A 24987-nucleotide genomic window follows, 5' to 3' on the forward strand; every position below is an offset into this window, starting at 1 on the left:
GGGGAACATGTATCACCCTGATTTGATCAGCTTCATCCCAGAATACACTGATAAATGGTGCTTTCTTTAAAGCTTGGCAAGGGGCAACAGGCATCACAGCAATAGCTGCCTTCTCTTACAGTAGCCTGTGGACTGAGCCATTGTCAGGCTGTTGGAGCTGGTATTTGGTACCTCCTTTACCTGTGGAAGTTTGGATTTGTGTCTCATTTACTTTCCCCAAGTATTATAGTAGTTATACCACGTCAGAGGCGATGTTATTGGAATTTAATTGAGAAAGGAAAAGCTAGGCTAAATTTTAGGGGCAAATATTCTTATCGGGGAAAGGCATTGGGACAGTTGGAGATTGTTATTGCCCTGCTGGGCTGGGTCCCCTGGTATAAGAGATCCTTTGTATTCTCATAGGTGAAGTCATTAGTGCCCGTGGAGCTATAACCTCAATCTATAGCTAAACATATGGGAGATACAGGCCTTTAGGTGGGGTGTGTATAAAGGGAAGGATCCACGGTCATTTCCTCAGCTCACAAAAGTGCCTTATTAATTTCCTCTTGAGACATTAATTTTCCTTCCCTGCTGCTCCTTGTCTTCAGTCATCCATTATAAAGAGGGGACAGTCTGGGATATTTGCATGCTATCATGACAGGTATTTCATACTTTTTACTGTTCCGTAAAGATAGTGCCATGAACAAATCACCTGAAGATAAGACCCTCCGTGCCTGATAACAGTTAGCCAGAGACCTATAAATCTTCAATATAGTTGCTTTTTATAGTATCTTTTCTGCATGCTAGTTTTAACTGTGGAGTGAAAGCTGTTTGCAGGGAACAGGTTGCAGACTGTGGGCTGCATGTGTAAGGCAGCAAACCCACTGGCTGCGGTCTTTGCGCTCTGTGTTTACTTTCCTTCATCTCTCTTCCTTAACGTATTCTTTGAGTTTACACATCAAGATAAGGTTTCCTCTGACTGCCAGTCGGGCGAATTTAACCCGGAATCTGATAATTAACTTGTGTTCTGCTTCATACATCAGCAACCACCACAATCAATATTGGGGTGAGAACTGGAGTTGTTGCCAGCTGCTTTTGCAAATGATGCTTGAGGCAAAAATGGAGCAGAGTGGCTGTTACACAGCTGTATTCGCTCCAGCTGCCCAGGCCTCCCTTTGACAGCCTGCTTTTGTAGATTAAGGAGCTCATTTGCAGGGGGTATAAATCATCATAGCTCTATTGAGCTCAGTAGAGGATCTTTCTCTTTCTTCCCCATATGTTCATATGAGAGTTTGCACCCTTTTCCTTCTGTTTCTGTTCTTTCTCTGCAAGGGACCAAAAGCGTGAGGTCCCTGCTGTGCTGGAGTTGTGAGCTGAAGCAGGGTCAGCATGCAAAAACTTTGGATGATGCCATTTGTACATACAAACCGCAGTAGCTGTGCATTAGATCTGCTACGCAGTTAATTAGCTGTGTGCATTCACAGCGACTGGGCACATAACAGCACATGCATTTCTTAAGATGTACTCTGAAAATCAATACTTAATGCCTGCCTGGCAAAGAGAGAGAAGCAGCAGGGTCCAAGTCGGTGGAGCTGAGCAGCCACAGTGGATACAGAGATGAGAGTTGGTGCTTGGGAGCAGATGGGGTGCATTTGGCCCAGTCTGATTTACTTTGCATACTCCTAAACACACTTTCCAGGCTTTTCCTATTGAGATGATTTATAATTGTTGCAGATGGCATCTAGGCTAATCCCTGATGCTCTTAAGCTCCTGACAAATTTGAATCTGCAGCCACGTATCACATCAGGAGTGTTGGGGCATCTAACATGATACAGAAATACAAATGACAGTGGCTGCAGACAGAACTGAATCCATGTAAACATGTAACAGTTTGATAATATCAGAGAAGAAATGTTTCCTGTTTTAATTCTTGAAACATAATTATTGACTGGTATTATCTTACCACTAAAGACCATTTTCTTACCTAAGTGGTGTTAATAGACTATCAGATAATGGGGTAGACAACTGAAAGGGATGCTACAGAGCCAGGAGTTGTCAAAGTGTAATACATTGACTGAGGCAGGTGTTAACAGAAGTAACACCTCTCTAAGACCACAGTAAAACTTGGCCACTGAGTAATAATGGGACAGTATCTCCATATCTCGACTCAGTACAAATTCTTATCAGGATAACATACTGTTTACTGCAGAAAAAAATCTGTGGCTTTCCTCCAAAAGTAGGTGGTCACAGCAGACCAATTGTAAATATTCTCCCTGGACGCTCTTAAACAGCAAGAGTCAAACAGATGAAATTCTGCCCACTTCAAGCTTTAATGAATGTCTGAGCAATATTAAGCCACTAATTGACTTGTACTGTAGGTCAATGAAGAACTGAAATCTACAGTTAATGTCTGTTTAACTGTACTTTGCTGGAAGCCTGCATGAGGCCAGGATGCTCAGTGGAGGCTGTGGTATTGCTGAGCAGCCGGCAAAAATAAAGTTTCATACATTTTAATATGACTGCATTGCTGTGGTCACACAAACAACATCTGGCAAATGGTGCACAAGCAGTTACATGGATGACAGACCATTTAGTATTCTGTACCTAATAAAACATTGAGAAAATATCTGTACAGATCAATATTTTTCCTGGTGGGACTCATTCTAAGTTTAAGGTCTTGTTAATATATGTAAAATGGTGATTTGGCTCTTCTGTCACAAAAGGTGTAAATTCCTGCCTTGATGTACAGGGGATGTTTCTTTCAGCTGTAACAACACTAGAAATAATTGTGGCTTATTTAAAGAAGCTTACTGCTCCATTTAGTAGAAGACATCATGTACACTAGATTTCTGGGTGGTACATTGATCCCACTAAAGTCAGTGGTCTCTGTGTGATACAGTAGTCTACGTTCAGAGCTGTGTCAAGATAATTTGGCCTCCTTCTTTGCCTTGGGAGTCTGATTTCTTTCAGTACTGCCTTTCCACTCTCCTTTTGCTTTTTAGGCTCCTGTTACCACCTTTCTTTCCATCTTCTTTCTGGGCAGGAGAAATAGAGGAGATTAGCAAATTGCTTATATGTGCTGCTTGTTCAGTCCTGTAGTTATCTATGGCTCAGATTATACTTCTGAGACCTTGGGAGTCAGAGTAACAAGAACCTTTCTTCCTAATGCTGCGCTGAGAACAGGCTTTGTACAGAACTAGAGCAGAATGGGTGCTTTGCATTCAAATACATGTGAATGATAGATCACAGTTTTAATTGTAGTAATTCTGAGAAATATGTCATCATCTTAATCATCAAGGAACAGAGTTCTCACTCCGAAACATTCTCATCTCCCTCATGCTGTAGTAAATCCAGAGTAATTCCAGTGGCTTCAGTGGTGGAAGCTGGGTTTATATTGAAGCATCTGCTACCAGATTCTGGCTCATCAAATACTTAAGACTCCTGCAATATTTGGATGTTGTCTGCATAAACAAAGAGTCTTTGAAAGATACACATCTGGAACACACCTGCTTTTGCCAAGTTGGCTAAATCTCTTTCCTAGGGATTTCGTCCTGGCGTTCCAGCTGACAGTTTTTCTCTATTTCAGTTAGTTTTCTGCCTCATGCATGAGAAGACAGGATTCAGTCATTTCAGTTAACCTCCTTTTCTGATCTCTGAAAATTAGTTCCCAAACCAATTGTCCCTGCATGCAGAGGATCTCAGTGATGTTTCTGTATCGTCCTTGCCATCTGTCTCTGCTGTGTGACACTTCTCTGGGCAAGAAGATCTTTTGTCTTTTTGCTTATCCACAGAGCAGAAGGGTCTTGACTCAAGGAGGAAACACGTGGCTCATGCCTGACAGACACACTTGCCGGTCAGTGCTGAAGGTTCATGGCACTAACTCTTACTAATTCAGGTCTATGTTTACATGAGAATGCCTGCATGGTAATTGCATACACAAGCAAATGACTAGACCTATGTTTTTGACCAAATATCAAGCTGTGTATGCCCAGTATATACATTCTAAATATTTGCAACTAGCAGCTCCAAACAACTACAGAACAAGAGCTAACTGTAGGAGGTATTTGGCAAATAATTTTAGATAATGAATATAGCTAAGATGATCATGATCTACTTGCAGACAACACTCGCAGACAAGTGTAACTGTTATGAATTATTCAGCCAATTCTATTCAGAATAATTTTTTTTTAGAACTATAATTAATGATCCATAAGAGTAAGTATGAGACACACTAACAAAGGTCTATTCTGTGCCACTTCTTCTGAAAGATTAAAATGAAATGCAGACAGTTTGGAAACCACAGACCTTGTTTTAGAATTGTCGTCTGCTCTGTTTACTGACAGTGACTTTTGCTGCTTGTTTACTGCAATTTACTTAGAGCATAAGTTACACATGATTATCTTCTCAATATGATGCTAAGCTGACATCTGTCAAGTTTAAAAGTCATAATAGGTGCTATTAGTCATTGAGATAATCCAAAGGCATAATGATTGGTATGACAACAAAACCGCATAGTTTTTTTTTTAAAGCCGTAATAATTTCTAAAGAGAATTTTGGGGTGGGCTCTACCTGCTCAGAAGTGAGATGATTTTAATGCCTTAAAGGCTGGCAGAAGCAGAAGCCAGGGAGAAGTGTACAGCTGGTGGTCATGGAAACAGTTATCAGAATAGTATCAATTAACCAAGCAAAATACATTGTTTATGTCCTCCTTGTTCGTTTGCCGCAACAGAGCGGTAAGTTTAAACTATCTGCTATTTGCGTCAGAAACTTCCCTTCTCATGGGTTTATAAAGCGGCCATTTCAAGCCATACCAAGGTGAAACTGCCTTGCAAATCCTCAGCTCTAATGCTAATTAATATTCCTCTAAGTTCCATTTAATTTTTTTAAAGTAGTTCAAAATAAAAATTCTTGGGTGTTTTGAGATGCTTTCTTAATTTAAGGAAAAACCATGCAGTTAAAAGCTTTTCTTCCAAGCTGTTAAGGCTTGAGGCAGCTCCTAATGAAGTCAGAGAGCAAATTTTCTTTGAGTTTAATGAGAAGATGGTCAGCAAGCCACCAGCTTGCCTCTGGTGGCTTGAACGACTGCGGGGAAGGAGGAAGTCACAGCAGTTACATTTGAAGCAACGGTGTCTTTCCACAGTCTTTGAAAGTCTGGTCAGCCACCCTCATCACGCCTGGCGTTGCATAATGCACATCCTATATACAAACTCTGTAATCACATGGATGATTACACTTCCAGGGGTGATTGCTGTGTATCTGCAGATTCAGAGGGCTGCACAGTGTTTAGGAAGATAACCTGTTATTTACTGTCAGTGCTTGAAGAGTAAAATATTGGTCCATTGGAAAGAAGCAGGAGAGAACCAGACACCCAGGCAGACGCTCAGAGGTATTTAACCACATTCTCTCCATGCAAATCCATAGCGTGGCACAGAGGACGTGGCCCCGTTGGCTGTGTCTGCACAGCCTTTGGTACCGGTGCTGTGGTTCTGGTTTGCATTTACAAAACCGGGTGGTTTTGATTTACAGGGGTAGCAAGGACGACAGGCAAGCAAGTGCTGGAAGAAGTCCTGCACTAACACCTACGTGTCAGTAGAGCTGGGAACGTCCTGCTCTCCGGGGTCTGTCTTCATGCAGCAGAAAGTGGTGTTTGCATGGAGGCTCCTGGGTCAGAGGCAGTGGCTCTTCCTGCTGGTGTGAGCCAAGCGCAAAAGTCAAATACTTAATGGACAATAATGGTTTTATTTTTCAAGTCTGTGTTAAAGGAATTTGTAGGAAAGGGTTTAGTCGATGTACTAACAATTACCTGTGCTATTTTTGCTGTGTCTTCCTGTGTGGAGATTTTTTTCTTAGTTTTCCCCTTTCTCACATTCCACTCTGTGGCCAAACCTGTAAATAGCCAAAGCCAAACGCTCTAAAAAAGACAGAAAGGAAAATCTGAACTAAATGCATCAAAATGATGTAGCAAGAGAAAATGAATGTATTAATGAGAGGAACCAGTCAAGTTATAAGAGTAAGAATGAAGTGGACAACCCAGCCAGAGAAAAGCATGATGATAGAAAGGGAAATACATCCACCAGTATCGGTGGTGTAGGAAGAGAAGTCGTGAACATGTACCTTAGAACAGTGATAGCTGATTTAATAATTCAGATACATGGATGGAAACATGCCCTGCAATAGGAGGGTGTATTTTTCTTGGTGGAGCTACAGGGACTCCCCCACTCCATTATCAAAACATTGCTAAATCAGTGACATGTAGTCTAGAACTAAGAATAATGGCTTTTAAAAGATTTTAACTGAATTTATCCATCATGTGGTCTTTGTGCATTTGTTCATTGTATGTGTAAAACGTCAGCCAAAAATAATTTACAGCAATTATTTCCAGTGACAGGCCAATGTAAATTCTCCCAGGCAGAGGATGACTATGTGAAAATAATTATACATGAATATCCAGCTGAGATCTTTTGAGCCACTAGAAAAGGGTGGTATGTAAGCATTTTTGTAACAGGAGTGATAACACATGCACATGCATACTAATGCTGTAGAAAAGTTTTAAGACATCCAACTGGGCTAAATTAAAGATGCAGATTTAAACCCAGAATAGTTTTGCCCATAAAATTGCAAGTTCAAAATTTGGTCAGGCTTTCAAAAATCTCAGAGAAAAAATGCCAAAACTGATTCAAACATTTGGGCTTTAAAGTCATGTAGGCGCTTTTGAAAACTGTAATCCTGGCTCACATTCTAAGTGTTTCCAGGATAGTGCAGCACTGAACTAGCATTAGCATGTACAATTCAGCAACGTACGCAATGTGTATTTCAACTTAGTTAAAATTTCTAGTGCTGCTAAATAAAGATGTATTAAAAGATAATCTATGCTTACAGTCCAAGGAAGCAAAGGAAGAACTAAGGGTCTGATGGGATTGTGGTATCATGGTGCAAAAGTTAGAAATGGTGCAAGAGTCTAGAAATCTGGGATATGGGAGTCCCGATGAGACAAAAAACACAAGCGGAGTGTGATATCTGCAAATGATCACATCTACGATATGCATTGCTCATGTTTAGTCATTCTGCACTGAACAATACCCTGCGTTGTTGCACTTTTCTGTGGTAACTTAAAGGGTAGCTAGCGGTGTTGGGACATGTCTTTGAACTCGTAATTTATACTATGAGTAAACTGGTTTTAGACCGTAGTCATGGGAACTCTTGGTCTTCAAGCACTATGTGTAATGAATAATATGAGACTATTCACTAAGATTTCTTGTGTGCTATAATATTAACAATTTCCCACATGTGGGATTCATATTTATCCCTCTGTATATTGAAGGATAGCATAAGTAGATGATATCTATTGTGCAGCACAGTTACTCTGATGTAGTATTTGTTAAAATTATTTCCAGAGCATGTGGAATACAGGCCATAAAATACCTCCTAATCTCCTACCATTATTAATGAAATAGTGTTATACATTACCCACAAGGAGAATTTAAATATAAGCTCCACGTTTACATGACAGATTCCACCATGGCAGCACATAAAAGTCTGTATCCAGAGGCTGACAGCAGTGTGTGCGAAGGCTGGCCACGGTGTACGTTGTGCTCTGTTTGGAGAATATGGCGCGAGAAACTTTGAACTGTAGACAGGTCCTGAAAGATCATGTAGCACATTACTAGGCACCAGCAGCTGTGGTCTCCGTTTCTTGGGCAAATTTTCAAATCTCAGCATGCCAGAGTATTAATTTCTGATCAGGATAATGTAGCGCACAGCCCTTGAGTTTAACATGCAGAAGTGATTGTTTCTGCAGCAGACAAGTGAGTGTCCAGCTCATCGATTAAGGGGGTGTGCAGACAGCCAGGTGATTCGATGTGTGGTTCAGTGTTGAGTGAGGGATGGGGTGTTAGCTGGTTAACTTCCAATCCAGTCCCTGGTAGTGTTGAGTCAGGAGTAGTGTCTGGTCTCTGAATATTCAGCTGTGCTCGAGGACTGAGCTGGCATGGGGAGCAAGCAAGGGATGTGGGTGAGTGACCCGCACTGATCAATCGACTATCAGCTGGTGGAGGAAGGTGAAATGGGCTTTCCCAGTTCACAGTGGGGCAATATGGTATCTGCCCACATCTCATTTCTTAATGTGGCCCCTTTTCAATTTTTTGCCGCATCCTGGGTCCTTATGTGGAGGCTTGCACTTGCGGAGTCTGACCTGGGCATGGGGAACCCACATAGATCTCTACAGTCCAACATCTCTTCAATTAATAGAATTATGAGAAGTTAGAGTGCAGAAGCATAGCTGGAGAAAGAGTTTTTTGCACAGTATTATGTTAGGCTTCTCCTCTTACAATTTTAGAGCCAGGTTTGATGCCTTTTATGCTACTTGCCCCTCCATGTTTCAGGTAACAGCTCATAAGCATTCATTTATTTTTCTGAATTTAGGATGATTGTGAAGTGTCCTGGACTTTTTTTAAGAAAAAATCCATTTGTCGGATAGGATACAGCTCATGAATGACTTAAAGATTATGTTGATGTCTGTTGATATAATTTTTGTAGTTCTGTAAATCACTCTGACTTTTTATAATGCCTCCTACCTCTGTTGTAAATTTGCTCCTGTAGATACTTAACCCTGACCGCATTTGCTAAAGCTGGCTTTGCTTTCAGTGCTGATGTATAGGAATATACTACATGCAGTGTGTGCGGGTGCATGTGTATTTGCATTATCCCCACTCTAAATGTATCCCACAGATAAAGACTTCCATTAACTTACACTTGGCTGTGCTTCACACTGACATTATTCAAACACATCATGAAGATGGGCTGCTGAAAAAGCTCACACAAACCCGATACTCCTTTGTTTTATAGCAGCCTTCGTTTATGCAGGACTCCCATTTAGAAACTCTCAGTGAAAGGCTGAGCAAGAATGCAGTGTGCAAGAATGGGGGTTTTTTTGGTTTGATTGGATGCCGTTTGCATGGGCCAGAGGCCATGGGTAATCAAGATGTATATGCAATGCTATTTCCACAGCTTATATTGGCGAAGGTCTCTTGTGCTGTTGATGCATATGTTCGCAGGTCTGTCACCAGAGAGAAAGTCACACTACCAGTCACACCTCATTCAAATTACTAAAGATGGAAATTTCCTATTGTTGATGTGATGGGGGGGCATTTTTCCATTAATCTTTTGTCATTCTTTGAAAATTAACAATGCAATTACACCAGGAATTTTTTTTTTTTTCATATGGGTCTATCAGAAGAACAGAAATGGATTGCATTTATAAGACGTTTCCATGCTTATATTTGTCTTTGCGCATTGAAGATGTGCTCCGGATATCAGCAGGTGTGTGTAGATGTTATCACCAACAAGGTCTGTTTGGCACAGGTAGATTAAATGCCCTTGCAGATATTGCAGCGCTGATTCAAAAAGGAGGCTATGAGTGTGCAGTTACACTCCCTTGCTTAAACAGCTCTTTAGCAGGAGAGCAACGTCAGGCGTTTTCTCATACTGTTGAGAAATCCTGCCATGGGGAAATCACTCATAGTTCAGATGAGACCAATTACTTCATTGCAGAGATTAATCATGAGTGCAGAAATGGTAGGGAATGGAGGTTAGGGTGATGCTTTCTGCTTAAAGTTGAGTGCGACTGACTGTCAGGGAAAGAGGAAGGAATGGCTGTTAGGTGTTTTTATGACAGGGTTTGGGTTTGCTGCAATGTATGGTTTGGCTGTAAAAAGAAGGAAAGAGACTTTGAAGGCCTTTGGGATGCAGTGTACTTTATCGTTAGTGGATGTGAAGCGAGCTAATTTAGAGCACGGCAGCATTTCCCTGCTTGTTTCATAAACTCAAGGACACAACGCACAGCAATGGTCGCTCAGCTGGCTGCCATCTAATGGCCAGACCAGAAAGCAAACTAACCCCGCTTCAGCCTCTGGGCTACAAATCGCCGGGGATTCTTGAGCTAAATATACATAAAAATAAAAAGAAATGCAAGCTTTTGCTCACAGCTTTAAGTGTGTTACATAGGGACTTATGTTACCATTAAAAAAATGGTGTGATCCCACAGTAGAAAACTGCTAAAAACTGGAAAAGAATTTCCATCTTTGCTTGCAGCGTATTGTTTTTAAACATTGCATATCTGAAAGCAAATATCAGTCTGTATATGAATGAAAATGCATAATTTGAGACATTTTAAATTTTTATTTACTTATTGAGCAAGTGAACAATTCTGGTCTTCCTTCTTTTCTCCAGTTCTCCCCTCCACTGACACCCCCCCCACACCTCCCCCCATTCTTTTATTATAATGTGCAATATAGAAGATCTCTCACTGGCGGGGAATGTTAACACACACCTATGCCTTTTCCTCTCGGGCAGACCACAGTGGCATCTGCAATAACTGACACCAGTTCCATGGCACAGAGAAAGTGCTCGAGGTAAATCTCTGCTAGAATAACAAAGAATAGATGGGGAGATGTTCCGCTTTAATATCCGCTCCATCTTTCTTATCTATATTAAAAACGTCTGTCACTAAGGGTGTCTGAGTAGAGCTGAAATTATGAAGCACCTTCTAGATTCCTTTATCTCCTGGAGCAACATTAATACTTATAAGTGCTAAAGGATACTGGGTGAAGGAAAGACCATTGCTTGCCTCTACTGATGCATTTGTTTAGGAAACATGCCTTTTAATTTCATGTTATTTGAAATGCCTTCCTCTGCTCTAAGAAAATATCCACTTTTGTTATTCTTTGTGAAACAGAAGCTGAAGATAGCAGGCTTGCTCACAAAAGCCCTGATTTGAATATGCTAATGTTAATTTAAGCATTCGGTTGCCAAATTTTCATGTGAGGATTTTTTTTTTTTTGGTAGTGTGCACATTTAATATTTGTATATCCATTATTCTCCATTCTTATCTGATCCACAGGCACTGAGTAAATATTGTCTTTGAGTATGATCTACAGCAGAAGTCAAAAAGACTCTGTAAAATGGAACTCCTCTTCCTGAATATGGATCTCCTTTTTCCACTACCTTTCCCTGGGAATTCAGGGAACCTACTTCCACACCCAAAGGGCTTATGAATTTTTTGGGGGGTTGATACTTTCAGTCTAAATGCTACAAATTAGAGCAGTTTCCAGTATGGCATCTGGCTGAAAGAATGGTGTGTGTGAATAAATTCCTCTCTCCTTGTAGTTCTGCTTGTTTTGAATGCAAATAGTGCAAGTAGACATTACCTCCTTCAGCAGGAAATGGTGATCAATGGAACACTTAAAAATAAATTTCTGAGTAATAAAACTGCGACAATAGGAAAAATTTCATAACTTATCTTAGAGAACATCAGCAGGGGAGGGAGAATGGGTGAAAAGCTTAACTATGAGTTGCTGAAAACAAGATCTGATGTCTTTAAAATGTGTTTTCTGATGTTCTAACCCAAAGCAGAAGGTGAAATGAGTTACTTCGAGTGAGATAACGTGGGTGTGAAATACATGAAAACCCAGTAAAAGTTCCCCATTTTGCAAAGAGAAACCTATCAGTTAGCTACCTACCGTAGTGTTGACTTCACTGAAGTTGCAATGTATGGAATTTTGCAAATAGATGGTATAGCAATAGTGCCTAGTCTTTTCAATAGGCTAGTGGCTTCATAGCTGCCCTTTCTAAAGACCACAACCTATTTCATATCCTATCTTTGCAGCTAAGCAGAAATGTCTTGTACTGGTGCATTAGCATGGGCACGGCTGCAACAAATTAGGGAAATTAATACTACTGGTAGCCAAGGGAGAGTTACACTGATCTTATTAATGGATTGCAGTAGGGTAAATAGGTAGAAATTGTTTGTGGTTCCTCTGTTTCTCGAAAGGAAAGGAATAAAAACTGCTTGAAAAAAATGCAGTGATATGTGTGGGTACTAAATTTTCCTGACTGTAACTTCTCCTGTTTTGCGGTTTGCTGAACCATGAGTCTTTCTTTTATTTCTGAAATCCTTCCAAAATGAACACACAAGGGAAAAGTAAAGCTCGTGTGAATGCAGAATAATTTCATTTAAGTCAGTGAAGTTATTCTGTGGAAACACTGTAGAAAGAAGAAAACCAGTCCTGCAGACTGTTAGCCCTTTAGGCCAAGGATGGTGAGATAGACTATGGCGAGTATATTGTGAATGCTCCTGGAGTAATACACTTGGAAAGTCCCCCTAGTTTATTCTACAATTAACAATAATAGGGAATCATAAAGATTGTGAAATGCTCAGTCTCTTTTTTTGTCCAGATTATGGTTTAGCTATAAACTTCCTTTAACAAAATGTCACAACGAATAAAACCTTTGCTTAACTAGGAACACTTCTCACTTTTCCATCTAGCTCCACTCTTTCACTTGCTTAGAGACAAGACCATTTCCAGTTTCTTCTCTACAATCCTGACACACGTGCTGGCAGTCACACAGTTGGCCAATATTGAGCTCTAGACTTACAGTTGTGACTTTTTTTTTCAGATGAAAGGGTAATTCTAGTGATGGGCGCTCTCTCTCATAAATCACTAATTAATAAATTAGAAGGAAACTGGCAGTTTTTCACAACTGACAGTAAGAAATCCTTACAGAAATGGTACAGCTTCCTTACTAATTTTTTTATATATATATACATATATATATATATATATATTTTTAATTATTATTTATTTATTTTTTTAAATCTATTTGACCGTACTGTTCTGGGTTTTAGCCTGAACCAGACACAGTGAGATACTGCAAGCCACTCATAGCTCAGAAATCCTGTAGAAGGTGATCATGAGATTTCCAGTTGATCTTAGCAGAGTATGTTTAAGTATGTTCAGAGTATGTTCAGCAGCAGCAGTTGTACAGTAGGCACTGAGGTTTGGTGTGTAAGAAGCAGACACGGCTCCTAAAACAGGTTTCTAGAGGTAGCCTTTGGCAAAATTAGCAGCAAGTTTGACAAACAGATGGATTCACCTGACAAATGCATGCTCTCCTTAGGACGAGGGGCAAGAGAGGGAAGGAATAATTCACTGGATCCTAGAATTTTCCTTCCATGTTTGGAAAGTCACTTTAAATAGTTTGAATAGTGCTTATGAATGCATCTCTTGTCATACTTCGCCGTCGTCTTCGCTGATTGAACTGTGGAGTTTGTATATATAAATATCAAAGAAAGCTGAATCTTTCCTTTTCCTTCTAGCTTCTGTGATATCTGGAGTACTTCCGTACAACATTCTTCTCTGCATTCCTATGGTGCTTTGAAAATGCAAAGTGCCACTGAGTGCTGTTTTTTTAAATGATGAGCCACATCAGAGCAAACTTTCTTAGCCTGGTTAGCAATTTTGCTCCTTGCAGTTGTGGCCTTTGAACAACACTTTGTAAACCTATGGCCAGCAGGTAACTAATGCTGAGTGCTGTCCATCTGCACCAGAGGATGGCCTAATGCAGTTGTTTTCTTGCTCAGTATCTTTCCAAACAAAGCAGTGAAAGCACGTCGAGATTTCTTTCTGACCCAATTGGCATAGACTCAAGGTGATGGTATCGTCTGTGTGTTATTTTAACTGCTTTAAATAGAAGCAATCTCACTGAAATCAATGGTGCAGAGCCAGGGCAACTGAAAGCGTACTCAGGTCAAAAGCAGACTTATGTATTGTTGGAAAAGAGGAAGAATACTTCTTCCTACAGCACCACCCAAAACCATATGCAGAGCTGAGCGCCCCAGCTGTCCAAGTAGGATGTGGGCAGTTACAACTCACGTTATGCATCTGCTTTGAAAAATTTTGACTTAAATCGGTGTTGCTTTTAAAAATAGTGAACCCTGCTCAGTGTAACTATTGAAAATTCATCAGAAATAAATTCTGATTGCTTTCATTATTATTTAAGGATAATTTGTAGAGATGGCCAAAAATTGTGTGTGTTTGGACTAGCTGATTTTCTGCTTGGTTGCACTGTGAAGGAGAATTAACCTTTTCTCCCTCAAATTATCTGCAAAGCTCAGGGAATCAGTTCAGATCTCTCTGTGGCCTTCACTTTCCTAGTAGTTGACGCATTTTCTTACAGGGTTCTGTTTCTAGTCCCACTGTGTTCCCAAATGTGAATGTCCTGAAACTCAGAGAGATTCAAATCAATGCCACGATCTGAACAGATATATGATGTACCTCTGCTGTTACGCTTAATTAATTTAGGACATTCTAGGCTTTCTCTCCAAGCATCAGCCTTCCTTTCTCCTGTGGATACTGTGAAATCCCACAGTGAACCTTGTTGTTATGACCTAATTTTTCTACAAACGGAGAGATTTAATTTGTTCAGGTGCCAGGCAAAGGGAACACAAACTTGGAATTCTCCTGGTGACTTTAATTTAGCTGCCTGAGATTTGAAAAAATCAATAGGGGAATTATCTCGCTGTCTCTAGATTGTAACTTAATAATTAAAGCATAATTAAAAGGATGATGTCAGTTTATTTAGGAAAAGTGTGGCTTTTTTGGTGGGTCCACCCTAGAACTTGTGTCCTGCTGAGTTGAGACAGTGGAGCTGGGATTGAACCCTCTTGCTAGGGAAACCCTCTGGTATTGAAAGCGTTGCTGTCATTGTTTAGTTCCAAAACCAACTGAGTAACTCTTGAAAACAGTATTAATTCCTAACTGAATTTTCAGATGATATTTTACTAACCTGCCTTTTTCAGGTTCATTACTCTTAACACTCACGATCAGATGGTTTCTTCAGAGAATCCAGTGTTGTCCAACAAACACCTCTCAGGAAGTTAACAGTCATTATATATACATCCTTTATATACATGTAGACACATATATATGCCCATCACATATATAGTACTGATGTATTTGAAGCCTTGTGACATCAGTAAATCTGAGAAACTTCTCACTGAAATGGTGTTGGCAAGTACAATGAATATATGGCAAAATACAGTCTGGGAATTCATTCATTGGCAGTAGGAGAATTTCGTTTTTAACATCTTAGTGCTTCCTAGATGGACTGTGACCATCCTTAGTGGATACTGTCCACTTCAGACCATTCTGACTTAATATTTAGTACCACCTTCTTGACCATTACTGTCCCTTTTAAGAATCCTGTCACAATAATGCCCTTACCAGACCTGACAAAATACAAATACATAAATTCCTGCAAGTCTGGACAAGTGAAAAGTAGTAGTTCATTACCTTACAAATGCTTTATTAGTTGCAGTTTGTGAATCGGTCTCATTGTATCCTACAGTTCTGTTCATTCAAATAGCGTACAAACGTAAAACCACAGATCTATGTACATCTTGAGTTAAGCTGAAAGTGTAACTGAAAAATACACCTTTTGATGCTTCTGTATGCATTATGTAATGTGACTAAATGATAATCGCATAGCTACAAAACTCAAGTAACTTCACAGAAAGCCAGACTACCAAATGCACTGAATATGCACTAAATGAACTATTTAGAAGTATTTAATTGGCAGATGAGCAAAATGCAGAATGGCCTTGATTGAATCAGCTGGCCAAAGCTGTTGTAACGAAGTATTTTTTATTATTAACGAAAATCCAAGGTACTTTATTTTCTCTCTCTGAGAACTTTCTATTCTAGTTTATTTTGAGGATCTCAAATGCATGGTACTGACATAATTTATTCCTTGGCTGATTGCCTAACTAGCATGTTACAATTCAACCCAAGCGCCACCTTTCAATGAACAACAGCCATTCTTGACATTCTCAACATTCACTTGACAAAATGATCATCTGTGAAATTAATCTCTTTCATGCTACTTTTTTTTTTTTTTTCCTCAACCTACCCCAGTTAATTGTTAACTAGTAAAATCTCTGCTGGTTCACATAAATGACAGCTTAAATGACTTGGCGTAACACTTTTGTGGTGTTCAAATAACTTAAAGCTTTATTTCCCTGTATTTTGTCTGGATGATTCCATTCCTGTTCAGTGGCCCACCGTTGTTCAGATCAATGTGCTGCTGAGGATTTTCCACTAGGACTGTTAGAGACTTAAATGTTGTTACTTCAATTTCCTACTGAAGACCTAAATGAAAAGTTTACATGTGTTCATCTTGCTTTTCCTAACAGAAAATAGGACCAAATTACCAGGAAATGAAGTGGAATGTTTCAATTTGTGCTTCCTAGTGAAGTTGTTGCCAAAATTGTGTAATTCTACAGTGCTTTCAAGGAAACCCGATTAGAGATTGCCCTGGTAAGAGTAGCTGGCAGCAGCACAGCTCAGCCCATGTGTTTGCATAGCATTTGTTACTATGCACATCATTATAGATGGACCAAACTTTGCCCTCTTATCTGCATCTATGCCTCTCATAGGAACAGGGAAAGAAAGTAATTTGTGAGCAGTATGTGACCCTTGGAGAACTACACACATCTGCTTAAGGCCATTTTTCCACATAAAAACACTTTTCAGCAAAATGATTTAGCATGTGTTTAATTTTAATGATTTGGCTTAAGTGTCTTTTTGAGTGCTTTATCAAGCTACGGCAATCATCAGCTGCTTAATAAATATTGGATTAAAGTCTGTAAAGGGAACTAACACATGTATCAGAAAGACAAAAATGAAAGAACATTGCCAGACACTAAGCTTTTCTCTTTGCAATGCACTACTGTGTTCTTGGGGCTGAAGGACATTTTTCAACGATGCTGGAAATTGCAACACCAATATTATTTTTGACAACAGAGACTGTAATTCTGGCAGTTTTCTGGACTTACACAGTGAAACCTCCACAGAATTTAATGTTGTTAAAGGAAACTACAGAATCAAAACTATTAGCCCCCAATACACATTAATAATAGTTGGAGTTCAGAAATAGTTTTGGGTATGTGCTGAAATGAAAAATCTGGGCTTTGAATTGGTAGGCATTTGACATGCCAGGATAATAGAATAAATGTTCACTAATGCATAGCAATAGATAGGTTGGATTTTTTAAATTATCACAACAGAAGCAGAGAAGATAATAAATAAAGAATTCTTTTTTTAAAAGCATTGCCACACGCCAATATATTGGTTCATTACAAACAACTTAAAATCGTTGTTTTCCAATGCACAATTAAAAAACCCTCCAGTGGTAAGGAAGTTCTTCTGGCACACCACTGACTACAGCGAGTGTCACCAGTAGTGTCCCATTGATTTCCATATCTGTAAACGTTTGCACAGCCCTGCCCAGCTGGATTGCTGTGCTTAATTTCCACCACACTGGGCCTCTGTGCCTTTGGGCTCCCTTCCTCTCATTGCGCGGTAGCACGGAATCTTCTGTGGTCCCTGCTGCCCACTGCTTGGGCGTGGAGTCTGTCTGCTGACCTTTGAGATCTCAATGCTCAGACACCTTCAGCTCCCAGGAACAGGACCAACACTCCCAGATTTTTTAGTGAAATACAGCCCTTCCAGGCTGTTCAGCAAAGTCAGAGCAAACACTCAGATTTGAAAAAAATACCACCAGGCTTTGATACTCTCCTTTGTGTAAATTTTGAGTGATACATAACATAGTCCTAATAGCAAATTGCTGACTCCATATCCACCGAGACATTACATGATTTATCAGTTTCATAACCTCAACCACAATTCATATGATATACTACAAAGGTCCCGGAGCAGTATTCAACAGATTCATTTTTCCTTCCATCCTCATAGCTACCCCTCACATTTGTTGTTTTTCCTTCCTGTATTTAGAAAAAAAAACCCTTCTTGTCACCAACTGAAGACAATCTGAAGTTTTAAAGTTTAAATAATTAATTGATAAAATTTATATATAATCTGAGGTGATTTGTAGTACTGGATATTTTTCAAGCACAGGCTCAGCTCAAACTCCCTGCACTTTCACACTGTCTCCACACATCCTCAAGTGCATGACCTCGGGCTCCCGAGGCAAGAGAGCCTGTAGCCACGCTTACCCCTGCCCGAGGTGTTTGGTGTGGGCAGGACAAGGGTGCTGGACCCAGTTGTGTACTGCCCTCCCGCAGCCAGGAGGGTACATCAGCCACCAGCCTCATCCCAGGGCACTGGCACAGCACATCTTCTGAACAGAATGGATTTGTAAGTAGCTTAACCCTACAGCAGCCTTTTAGCAGTGCATCTGTGTTAAAAGGCACTCAACAAATACGTACCCGATCTCCGGTGCTATTGTATAAACGTGGATCTGATTTGGGAAACATTCTGAGCTTTACCCCAGCCTTTGTCCCATGTCACTAAGGTGTGTGGCTAGTGTATCGCATCTGAAGGCTTAAGCAGTTATCCAGTAGCACTGTAGTGTAGTTAGAAAAAGCATGTTTCCCATTACCAACAAACTACCAGCAGTTCTACATCAGAGTGCAGGCTCAACTTTGGCTGCTTGAAATTCCCAGTCCTGAAAACTCTAAATGAATCTATTTTTTCCATCCATAGAAACTGGAAAATAACAAAAGATACTTTTACTTCACTTTTCCCTTAGAAAACTTAAAACCCGGGAGTAAAAGACAGGGCAGGATCCAGTCCATCATTACGGACATGCACTACACTTGTATTCTTTGGTTGGTGTAACTGCAGTTCCTCCAGTTCATAGGGACACATTTATAGATGTTTATACATGATCTACAGCTTCCCATGGGGTATAACTTCTCCTCCAACATAATGTTAGGAGTGTAAAGAGAATGATTTAATTGCAAGAAATAACTTGAACATCCATTAAAGAGAGTTTTAAGCATTTTGCTTTATTATTGCTCTTCTGAGTATCAAGATAAACATACAATATTTTGATATATGCATTATGATTTGCTCAAACAAATTGATACAGCTACAACTGAGAACTTTAAATTGGCAACATTTCAGTCATGACAGTTACACTTTATATAAAATTCCTTAGTGCTATGTTTGATATTAAATATCAACAAGTAATATTAGTTTAACACGTAGAACTACATCACTGTCTCTAAAAATATTGCCATAGTAGGACTATTCACTTGGGTTCTGAATAACGATCAGGAGATAATCCTTATCTGCAAAAAGATATAAAAGTGTTTAGTTAAAATATTTTGTCTTATTTCCTGATAAATACTCTTTAGTCACCTATTCTTCTCCAACTTTTTATTTGTTTATAAACCATAAGCAAAAGTAATGGCATTTATATAAAAACCATTTAGAAAATGTAAGCACTTTGTACAAAAATCTGAGATTATAGATAAAAATAAATCTGTGTCGTAAAGCTTAACTACACCATATTAAAACTATTTTAGTAAGCAGGAGATTTGCTTTCAATAAGTTGTAAAGATATTTAAACAAGATGAAAAAAAGTCACAAGATAAGCACCTGGAAGTTAGCACTTGTTATAATAAAAAACTTTTGACATCTGCAACCTCTCCTGCAGGTGCAGAGAAGTTCTTTCAGTTCACTAACTAGTTTTTTCAAAATTGAGAACCCCATTTAGACATGAAAAAAGCAGAAGAGATTTGAATAGACTTCTACTATGAATAAATTCTAAGCATGCCAGACTTCGCCTACTAATTCTAAAAGCCTGGGGAAGTTTTGGAAACAATTCAGTTGGAGAGCTATTTAACTTTATCTATTTAAAATGAAACATTTCTTGAAAGTATCCAGTGCATTTAGTAGGGTCATATCTGGTTTGGACAGTTAAGAAGCTGCACTCGGGCACTGTCACTTTCATCCAGAAGCAACTTAATATAAATCACAGGTGGTTCATTTGCCACCTTCTACTATAGTAAAATACAGTCAAGCCTTTGAATAACTGATCTTGCTGTTGGCAAAAAAGCTTCACATTTTATGCCACTTATTTTCAGGTCAACATGCTTTAATAGTTCATAGTCAAAAAGTCACCGCTAAAAAAATAAGTGAAGGGCAAATGCAAAATAAGAATCAAGTGCATCAGTTTAAATCAATGAGCAAAAAACATGATTTAAAAAAAATGCATTAGGTTTATCCTCCAAAATAGAAACTAAACTAAAATTTTAATCTTAGTATCAGCTGATGACTAATGTTAACACTTAATGACAGTGCCAGATTTCTTTCACACATACTGGTTTCATAGCAGCATTATAAATAATTCCAGCGAGGCGAGGTACTGCATACCTAGCGCAGTACCTCTGCTCTACGTCTGCTATGGAATCAGCAGCCAAGGGCTGCCCCAGTGAAGGCTTTCCACACCACAGGCTCCCCAGTGGCTCTCTGCAGAGATCCCTGAAGGTTCCTTTCTGTTCTGCATGCCTTCACTGGGTGTTGCTGTCAAAACCCTGCACACCGTTCGCCTCTCAGTTAGCTACTGCACGCAGTCAGATCTCAGCCCAACCAAGCACTTCCACTTTGCCTGATCCCCCTTGTACTGGCACCTGACCACAGCTTCCCCACAGCTCATCTGGCCTTGTTATCTATTTTAGAGACACAACTAACAGATTAACATATATTTGTATTTAACACGAGTGAGAAACAGGTTGCAGTATTCCCTTGGTTGTTTTAAGGAAAATAATTGTTACTATGTTGGTGACAATACTGCGTATCTGTGACACAAATCCCACCCATGGCTAGGAAGTCACAATAACATACCAAGTAAAAAGTATTTTTAGAAAAAAATTTGCATCTGGAGCTAAAATGGATTTGCCATCTTTAATACTATATATATATATATATATATACACACACATTACTTGATATATATTTGCCTGGTTTTCCTTTGTGAAAACCCACAGAAACCAGAACATTAATCAGACCTAGGCTTGTTTGGCTGTCTCCAAGCTTGAGTACTTAAACTCTGTACTTTAAAATCTTAACACATCTGGTTACATGGTGAATATATGGTTATATTTTCATATACTTATTTTCAAAATGCATTTTCTATGGTAGTCTTATTTGTGAAGGATTAAAAGACACTTAAAAGGACATACAGTTGTATTATTATTTCAATAGAAATATTACCTGGAGCTACCATAATTTCGTGTTTCTTTGATCTGATCCTAAGAAAGGTGAGATCATTCTGAGGATCAATATCTCTCACTATGCTCCTAGCTTTCATGGTGAGCTGATGAAGAAGACCTGCATACTGGACTGATGTAGAGTTATCAAGAGTTGTTCTTATGGGAATTCCTGCAAACAAATAATTTTCTAATAATCATTCAGTTAAATTACGTATTCTCCGTATACAGCAGATCATAAGAGAGAAAACAAGGATTTGTATTTTTTTTATCTGTTTTGTAGCAGGGAGGAGTTATGTTGATTTCAGGTATCTGTATGCTTTTTAAAGTATAATTTATATTAATCAGTGGCAATTAAACATCAAGTTGCTTTATGAAACTTTTGAAAGAGCCTAATTGCTGTTTAAGACTCTTAAATACCTATCAAATTCCATTCTGTAGTACTTAACCAGTTAGGGTGCTTCATCAGTTTAAATACTGTCACTGAGTTTGTATCTTGGCTGCAAGAATTTAACCCATGCTTTACCTGTAGCATCTGGCATGTGCAGTGGTAGAAATGACACATTCTCAGTGAAATACCAAAAGTAATCAAAGGGCAGAAGTGGCGTGTTTGCATTTGGCAAGCAAAACCACCCTTGGAATGATCCCTTTCAATTAGTGGCAAAATACTGACAATTAGTTGTACACAGGGTATAGATCCCAGCTATTAAAAATATGACCACATAAGTCAAGATTAATTTTGGATGATTTAATGAATCATTGTTTATCGATGATATGTCAAATCATAGTATTTGTATTAATAGGCTACCAGGTGAAAACTAATCCTACAAGTGTAAAACTGTTTGGCATTAATAATAAGCTTGCTTCACTAATAAAAAATTTATTTGACCTACTATCAAAGACAATAGATTGCAAGTGGGCAAGGCAATTTTCTCTTTACATACATTTGTATTATCTCTTCCAGATGGACAGGATAGGAATACAAAAATAGAGTAATATGACTTAAGTTGAAGAGTTTGATTATGAAAGAAGAATTAACATGCAAAAATAGTGAATGCCAGGTAAAGAATTAGAAGCAAAAGAGTAAAAGAAATAATAGAACCACCTCAGATGTTAGACTATTTCATAATTTTCCTAGGAAAGAGTTATTTGAATCCCTTCAAATCTGTGCTGTCACTTGAGAAATAATTGTGCACTGGTAGGATGTGTAGTTAGGGAAGTGTACAGAATGACCCAGTACATCCTTTGTGTCTAATGTTCATTATACAGAGATTGAAACTGATGTTTTAATGGAAACAAACAGGTGTTCCCAAGCCCTGCATTAGCATGAGAATATCTATATAATCACAGCATTAAATAGTAAGTCATTTAAAAGCAGCAATGAATTAGTGTCAAGTTTATATGACCTTGTATCTAAATGATTGCTTCAACAAATACAGCACTTTTGATGAAAATGGTAAATGTTAAATGATCCTCCAAGGTCTAATAATAACATGAAAATGAGTTGACACTAGTGACATCCTTAGATTAAAGCTGAGCTATGCTTACTTTAGGACAAATTCTCTTTGCCTCTGCCACCCAAATTAGAGAAAGGCAAATAAATCCTTCATTAGGAATGCTGTAGTGTGACCCTTCTCAGCTGTGAAGGATAGCAACAGTTTATGAGATTTAACAAATAAACAAGGTACACTCAGCATAGTGTTTCAATGAACAAATCAACTTTGCATATTAAAATAAATGACAGGCAATGTTTGTATTGGGAATCTTTAATTTGCTATTTCACCTGCACACTGTTATACCTAAGTGTACCTGCACTACTACAAAAATCTTGGTAAAGACAACTAGCTGTTTGTGTTAGTGAAGAACTGAGGGTTTCCTCTTTTTAGGAAACCTGGACAGCCTAAGAAACCTCACTACTGTACCACTGGTTCAAGTATTTCTACTGCGATTAATTTAAGTTGTACACTTGTTTGAAATGTTTCAGGATAGAGAGAAATGAAATTCAATTTTCTACAGAAAGATTTAAAGTAATTAGATTGAGCAGTGCTAATTATGGATATTTGGAGATGTTACAAAAACTTAAAACTACAGACCTACTTGAGCTTTAGTGTGTGGAATCTAACCTCTTGGTACCTTGAATTCATCCTCATGGAGTACAGACTCTCTTGTATTCACATCTGGCATCTGGTGTTGAAACATTTCTAAATGATAAACTAAACCCAAAATTCCTGCACTAGCCTTGTCTGTGGGCTTCAGTGTGGCCACATACTCTACAGCTTTGTGAGGATGAGGAAGTTTGAACAGGACACGGAGGGACTTTATTTCTCGCCGTGCGTAGTCTAATGTGCGAAAAAAAGGGAGTGCAATATTCTTCCTCCTTTGCAAATCAAAATGGAGACAGAAGGAATCCAAACCAGCTTTATAAAAAGGCATGCTGTTGTCCTAATGCTGTCCAGCTCTACCTGAGCTTTCCCTCAACACTGTAGAACGACCACAGGTAAAGATGAACTGCAGGAGTTCCCCTGGTTGGGAGACCATACTTGACCAACACTGTGCCAAGAAGTCAACTGTTCCAAGTAACAGAACAAAAGAAGATGGGGTTATTTTTCTATTACATTGGTGCTTTTGCCTTGAGAAATGTATCAGTCTGCAAGCTCACAAAGGATCATTTGTGTTATCCAAGTGCTTGATTTTCACTTCTTGTTTGCAGCTTAGTGCTCATTGGATCAAGTCACATTGTATTTACTGAAACTGAGTACAGAAATGGCTGAAACAGTCCTTGTCCTGCAACCAGACTGCATTTCAGCTTAGTGAACAGCCAGAGCTAGATAGGAGCATGTGCAGGCACAAAGCAGCTTTTCAGTTTCTATTTGCCAGGCTATGCACTTCTGTCTTGACCTGCATCATCTATTCTGTGAACAAAGGCATGTTTTACTTAACACATCTAGGCACACAAACTAGTCCACGTTTTCTAGACTAACTAACATTTAGGCTTCCTTCTTGGTGTTCTTTCCTCCTATTGCTAGTGCAACAGATTTTTTAGGGGGTAAACTAAATTATGGACAAGGTAAATTGAGTGAGTTGTCTTTTCTGTAAAGGAATGATTAAAACAGATTAACCTGAAAATTCTAGCTTCTGAAGCCTGATTTCTGTGACCAGTTTTACTTTTGGCTGGCAATATTCAGGATCATAGCCAAAGCTGGCCTGACTTGCTTTTCCTCCTATGGCAACACACCATAACACAATCTAAAGAATTTAGGAATATTTAGCAGGAGAAAGGAGTGGCTCCCACAGTAGAAGACCAGCTTTGTTTAGTAGATACTTTTCTCCTGATGTTTCTGTTCTATTACAGTGTATCAGAGGAAGAGGGGGAAAGTGAAGTGCCAGTGAATTTTTTTGCATATATGAATTTTGGACCAAAGAAGTGCCCACAAATGTCATGTTCTCCCTTTCTGTAACCTCCCAAGAGATGTTCAAGATCTGGTTCTGAAAAATTAAGTATATGTAGTTAAACAAAGGGGGATAAGTAACAACATGGAACTCCTCGAGTTAAATGGAGATTATGATACTTCTGGTTATTTCTTCAGAAAAGACATGGCCAGGCTCTTGACTTTCCTGCTTTTCATTAAGTTGAGTGAAAAACTACATCATGTGGAGATGTTACTGTAAATTTGGTTTGCCTGTAGGCACCGAGCTTCAAGAAATGGCCACAGACCAAACATTTTAAGATGAAACACACATTCTTGAAAATCACACCATCTTCATAAAACATCACAAGCGGATTGTATTAACACCTCATAATCTGCAATTTTGTGCTTAAGGGCTCCTACACTCCTTGCCACTACCAAGTGTGTTACTTGGAGAACGCAGAGGACGGTTTACCTTCGGCGTTTATGACAACCGTGCCGATAACCCCTTTGTGGGCTTGAATCCTCTTTAGGGTTTCCTCCACTTCGGCCTGCGAGGAGAGAGGACACCAGAGGACATCGCAGCACCCCGCGGGCACGGCGGCTCCGCCCGGCGGCAGGAGGCCGCGGGGTGGCCGTGCCCGAGAGCAGCCCCGGGGCTCTGCCCCCCGCCCGCCGCCATTACCATGGCCCCGCCGCCGTTGCTATGGAGCGGCGGAAGTGACGTAGGCGGCAGCGCGGGCCGGGCGC

General features: G+C 39.4%; 1 protein-coding gene across 1 annotated transcript; it reads right to left on the reverse strand.

Annotated features, from left to right (window-relative positions):
* Positions 1–18601: 18601 nt before the first annotated feature.
* On the reverse strand, positions 18602–24941 carry DYNLRB2 (dynein light chain roadblock-type 2; the record flags this gene model as incomplete). The annotated part of the gene is made up of 3 exons (XM_026856916.1): positions 18602–18907; positions 20835–21002; positions 24713–24941. Coding segments are annotated over 3 exons (441 nt in total), but the record flags the coding sequence as incomplete, so codon positions are not given.
* Positions 24942–24987: the final 46 nt, after the last annotated feature.

Source organism: Athene cunicularia, assembly GCF_003259725.1.
Source record: "Athene cunicularia isolate RWA chromosome 11 unlocalized genomic scaffold, athCun1 chr11_part1, whole genome shotgun sequence".
In the NCBI taxonomy this organism is placed as follows: Eukaryota; Metazoa; Chordata; class Aves; order Strigiformes; family Strigidae; genus Athene; species Athene cunicularia.